The following is a 6,000-nucleotide window of genomic DNA, read 5'->3' on the forward strand; positions in this document are numbered from 1 at the left end:
TTTTATGTTGTCAAGAAAAAAAATCATTTGTCACTTCCATTTTACACTGATGCCCATAGTGTTTCAAAAAGCATTGGAAAACTTGGATTTGGCTTGGCCGGTTTCAGTCTTGCTGCATTGGTTTCTGTGGGGTCTCATAAAAGGTTCATGGGAGACAGAATGACTCTTGTAGCTTAAACTGTTGGAAAATTAATAGCTGAATAGTGCAATTGCTTATTAACACGAGAGCAATGTCCTGATTTTGGAGATCACTGAATAGTTTCAGAACACTTCAGACTATTAAATGTAATTTCTGTTGATCCTTCTTTGAGGAAAAGGTCTTTTAACATTATTGTAACTCCTCTAGGTTCCAAACCATTTGATGCCTTCTCATGATCTCATTTATGATATATGTAGGAATTGATGGCTTTTTAAAGCTGGAAGGGAGCTGTAGGACTGCAGGGACATTAGAGGTTAACAGCAAAATCTCAGTATAGCTGTAGAACCTGTACTTGGAAGATAAAGTAGATGAAAAGACTCATTTACTGTGTGTCTTTGTGAGGCTTTTGAGACTGACTCTCAAGCTTCTGAGTAAGGCAGATAAGAGGTCTTGTGAGAGGGGTTTTAGATTTGGGGTCAACCTCTGTACTGAAGTCTCAGAACTATGATTAACTTTTGCTGTCAGCACTGGAAAGTTGTTGATGTGCAAAGTGAACATTGCAAATGAAATCCTTGAGCTGAGAAACAGCCAAGTGGCAGATTGAGTGGGGGGGGGTCCAACAAGGACTGGAAGCTTTTCCTACTGGCTGGTAGCAGCTCCCAGCTGGTTCTGCATAACACTGGGGTGTCTGCTGCTGTAGGGGGAACAAACCTGATGAAAAGATGGCAGTGGGAATGAGGTGCTAGGAAAAATCTGAGGGTTTGCAATCAGTTTGCCATAAGTGGGCAAAAAGTGTGTGTGTGGGGGTGTCCTCCAGAATGTATGTGGGAAGAGGGACTGCTGAAGGAGTGTATTGAAAAGACAGAAAATGATCCATTTGGGAATTCTGAAACCAAACTTTTCAATATGGTGCAAATTTTTGAGTGCTAAGTGATTTTTAGGTCCAAAGATGGTTTTATTGGCTGCACAGCGTCATAATAAGAAATAAAGGTTCTATTAATTTATTTATTTTCATGGAGGAGAGCTCAGTTTGATACCAGCTCCTGGTTCAGCCCCACCTGCAGCCACAGAAAATGTTGAAGGCATAAAGATAACCTGTGTTCACTTCTGTGATTCCACATGTAGTGAAAGATGAGGGAAGGTGACTTGAGGGACCTTTCCTTGAGGGATGTGTGGAAAGACAGAGGTTTACTGATTTAACTTCTCATATAATTGTCTCTGATTTGTATTTCTGTGCCCTCTTTCCTTTTCCCTAGTTTAGCCACATCTGGGAAGATAAAAAAGATTCCACAGTTGTTGAAGTCTTACAGAAGACATTTATTTCTCCCTTCTACACATTAACTTAAATTGTGTAGTTAAATTGTGTAGTTTAAGTAACAATATTATTTTTAAATCTGATTTTCCTGCATGTTTTTTGGAACTACTAAATCAAGAATAGTTTTTAAGCTGATGACATTGCGCATCAGGATAGTTTTTTTTTTTAGTGGTGGCAGTTTGCTTCTTCTGGAGATCCATTTCCAGCTTGGAATCCATGTAGAAATAGTCAAGAGAATAGTCAAGGCAGAAAAAAATCTTCCTCAAAAAATGTGTTCTGTTCCAGAGTATCCTTAGTGATATAACTTGACATGTTTCTGGCATCTCTGTATTTCTAGTCTGAGTACAAACCTGGCTTAGCAAAATGAAGCCAAGTATCTTCCTTAAGAGTACCCCCAGTGGGCTGCAGTGAATTGCCTGGGAATGTAATTCCAAGCTCAGAGGTCAGAGTATGTGGTTCGGGTCAGGAAACCAAACCTTCTGCTTCTCCTGCTCCTTCCTGATCAAGATCTCCAGGCATTCCAAAGAGAATAATTTGATTCTGTAGGATTTATAAATGGGTCTGTTTTCATTAGTTTATGTTTGACTCATGTCTTATGCTATTGCTGTTCATTATGTCTGTCTAATCACGGTGTATCTAAATGCTGAGAGAGTAGGAGAGCTTCATCAGAACAATATTCAGGCTGAACAGAGTCAATTATATCTTAATTCCCATGATAAAACACCCTGGGAGTGGTGTGATGTCATATGTTTGCCCACACTGTTGTGATACCTCTCTCTACTGCTCTATGAAAAATACAGTAAATCCATTTTTCATAACTGTTCTTTTTTTTTGTTGACTTGTTTATGCCATTTGAATATTGCTGCTCCTTCCATTGAACAAATATTCAGTGTATTTTTATTGCTTTAACTCTGCTTGTTTTTTATTAACTTTTCAGCATTTTTCCACACCTTGCAGTGTTGACTGCAAGAAAATGGGATGTACTTAGGGGTTCTAACCATAGGTAAATTATACCCTCATTCAAAAGCTTATATAAATGTGAGTATGTCCTCTATTTGCACTTAGGTCTAAAGAAGAAGCCAGAATCAGTAGAAAGTACCTCAGAAGATGAAGATGAAGTTGAAAAACAGAAGGTAGAGTGGTTTAAAATGTTAAGAATGACAGATGCTGCATTGCCTGAATTCTGCAAATATTTGGGGTGTGTTTGTGGGTGCACAGGATGGCAATGGCATAAAACTGTATAATTTTAATAAAACTGTATAATGTTTATAAAACTGTATAATTTTAATAGTGAGAGCTTTTAAAACAGAAGCTACCCAAAAAAAAGTTTGTTGGGCAGTGCTGAACCATTACCTTTTAACATCAGCATTGTATGAAACATTTGTGTGTTCAAACCTGTAGATTTTTAACCTTGAAGATTGAGTTGTTTGCTGTTCATGTTTGCTTTTCATTCTTTCTCAGAACAAGTTAACTAAATAAATGTATTAAATCCAGATATGTTAATTTTTATTTTGGTATAGAAATCTCAATATGAAATTGTATCCATTAGCAATTTATAAATTATGGTGTACAATTTTCAAATTAGAGTATTAGTTTTATTATATATTAATCACACTAATTATAATAATATAAATGTATAATAAAAGCATTGTGTTATTCATATTATATTATTATATATGAAATTATTTTTGCATCCAATAAAAAGGAAATATTTTAGGGTAATTTATATCTAATAAAAAGGAAATACACCTCAAAATGTTAAAAGAATGTTGTTATGGATTAAATAATACTGCCCTGACAACCCTATTTCAGCTCTTATATATAAATGTACACTCATGCAGGCTTTATTAACAAGATGCTATATTTTTCATAGAAAACTTAATTTCATTGTGTACATGGACCTTCTTGTTTTGTGACAGGCTGAAATGGCCCTGCTGATGATGGATGATGAGGATGACACCAGAAAACACTTTAATTATAAAAAGATTGTAGAACAACAGAATTTGAGCAAGAAGAAAAAGAAACTTCTTATGAAAAGGAAAGAATTACTAGAAGATGACTTCCAGGTAATGGAGTACTCTTGATTTTGTGGCTGGAACAGTTCCAGGGATGACAAACAGTCTTGTGAGCTGTGACTTCTTAAACAGCTCGTATTTCATTGGGTTTAAAAGCTTTGCTATCACGGGAAAAGGTTACCTAAAATAAATGCTCCCTTTCTGCCCTCAGGTAAATGTTGCTGACACAAGATTCCAAGCCATGTTTACTTCTCCCCTGTTTAATTTGGATCCTTCGGATCCAAACTTCAAGAAGACAAAGGCAGTAGAAAAGATCCTGGAAGAGAAAGCGCGCCGAAGAGAAGAAAAGGAGCAGGATCTTAAGGAGGCAAACAAGGGCCAGGAGAACAAGGCAAAGAAAGGAGAAGTTGCTAAGAAAGCCATAGATCCTGCCTTGTCAATGCTCATAAAGTCTGTCAAAAATAAAACTGAAGAGTTTCAGGCAAGGAAAAAGCAGAAATTCAAATAACTGAACTTTGGTTTTACTTGGACTTTACTTTAGTCTCAGCTCTTCTAACTGGTGACACCTACTGAAGTTACTGCAGCCTGCTGATTCCTGTCTGCCTAAAATTTCCCCAACAGTCACTTAATTATGGTGGTGAGTTTCAAAGTAATTAGAGTAATAATCACACTGTTCCTCTGCCACAACAATTACTGTTTTGTACTACTATTGGAAAACTACACCTTGAAAACACATAGGTTTTGAGGCAGTTAGTTTTGTATTGTGTCATCTCTTAAAAATAATAGAAGTGCTGAAGATGGCTACAAAAAGTAGCCCTAATTATGGGTGTATTTATAAATAATAAAAACACTTCTGCAGAGGCTTATTGCTGAGCCTGAGTGATCTTAATGTTTTTAATTCCACAGAGATCTTTAAAGAATACCTGTCTTGAGAAAGAAGGAAGTAATATGACTACAAATTGAAGAAATTTTGTATACAAGTTTTTTGTATATTTTTAAAAGATTATATATATGCTTTTTTAATTTCTTCCTTAAAGACTTCCTGGGTAATAGAACTAATTAATGGAAATACTGCCATTTAGAAGTGTTTCATTAACATACGTTGGAAATAAATGGTTTAAATTTATGCCCAAAGGAATTTTGGGCATTAGCTGTGTTTTCTTCTTCTGCGCCTCCATCAAATTATGCCAAAATTAAACTTTTTGCTATTAATATTACATTCCCATGATTATGGTTACATATAGAGAAAGACTTTCAACATTGCACATGTAAAAAAAATCCAAGGCAGATCTAAATGATACAATTTTTAGAAACCATATTGTTTGTTGGTGATGAAGGTGTCAGTGGAGCAGGGAAAATACAGTAGGTAGAAAATTATTGCTGTTCCCTGGAATGTGGCTGTTGATTTGTCTTAAGGTTTGGGTTGGGTTGGGATGTTGGGGTTTTTTTAAGGGCTTGCTGTGTCAACTCTAATGGAAATACAACATTGCATCAAAAAATGACTGGAAACTTTAGAAAGGAGCTGAAAGGTAATTTGCAGTTTGAAAGAAGTATTGTTAATTTCCAAAATGTTCTGCAAATTTAAACAGAGGTTAAAATTATAGGTAGTGAAAACTAGTGTTTATAGCAAGTAAATTTATCTCACTATGTATTACAGAGTTAGATTTAGCTCATGAGAGGCTGTATAGTGCCCAAAATGACTGAAGAAATTAAGGAACACAATATGGAAATACAGGTGGAGATGGATTTTACAAGAATGCTTTGCAGCGATGTACCTGAGGAATATTTGCACACCTCAACTGTTTCAAATGCAACTGCTCTTCATAAACATTTGAACATCTTCAGATTAATTTTGGTTTAATACTGGGTCCACAGATAGTCTTCCATAGCTTTGTTTAATAATTTGTATGGAAAACGAATTTGGTGGGGGATGAAAGCAACAAACTGCACTGACTCCTTAATCCTCTAACGGTGCTGAGTTCTGGTGAACACTTCTGTGTTATCAGTGCTTTTCTTTTTGGCTCAGTGTTCTTATAACTTCACTGGAAATCAGCGTGTGGCACTGGTGGATCTCCGCTCCTCCAGAATGCCCAGATAGGCTGAGTGACTCACTGGTACAAAACTCCAGCAGAACTTCTGTGCTCCTGCCATCCTCTGTCCTTGACGCTCACTTGGCGGGAGGACTAATTTGAAAAAAAATGGTTATAAAACTAAAAAGTCACAAACTGTGAGAACTCTTTATTGAAATTAGATAGTTTGTGTTGTGTCTTCTCTTCACATGTACATGTGCTGGCCACCTTCTCTCTTCCAGTTAGGAAGCCTGGCCTCTACTTGGAAGTCATAGCAAGACAAAATGCACAGAAAGGATGAAGGAAGATTTGACAGTGATTTTAACTATTGGTTGAAAAAACTATTTTGTTGTATGGTCATGTGTATTGAGCTGAAATGCTTAATGTACAATCATTTTATCTAATCACGTGTCCTTGTTGGTTGGTTCTCAAGTTGCCAAGTCCTGGCAGGGCATCATGGTT

At 36.4% G+C, this 6,000-nt stretch overlaps 1 protein-coding gene across 1 annotated transcript in view; it reads left to right on the forward strand.

The window, feature by feature from the left end:
- Nucleotides 1–5,028, forward strand: part of ESF1 (ESF1 nucleolar pre-rRNA processing protein homolog) — a 29,348-nt gene extending 24,320 nt beyond the window's left edge. Inside the window, exons 11-13 of the mRNA XM_008932988.4 lie at nucleotides 2,520–2,587; nucleotides 3,374–3,520; nucleotides 3,681–5,028. Coding sequence (XP_008931236.4) covers nucleotides 2,520–2,587; nucleotides 3,374–3,520; nucleotides 3,681–3,977 — 512 coding nt within the window. The 3' untranslated portion in view covers nucleotides 3,978–5,028. The remainder of the gene's footprint in view (nucleotides 1–2,519; nucleotides 2,588–3,373; nucleotides 3,521–3,680) is intronic.
- The last annotated feature ends 972 nt before the right edge of the window (nucleotides 5,029–6,000 follow it).

Source organism: Manacus vitellinus, unplaced genomic scaffold, assembly GCF_001715985.3.
Source record: "Manacus vitellinus isolate BGI_N305 unplaced genomic scaffold, ASM171598v3 scaffold_38_pilon, whole genome shotgun sequence".
NCBI lineage: Eukaryota > Metazoa > Chordata > Aves > Passeriformes > Pipridae > Manacus > Manacus vitellinus.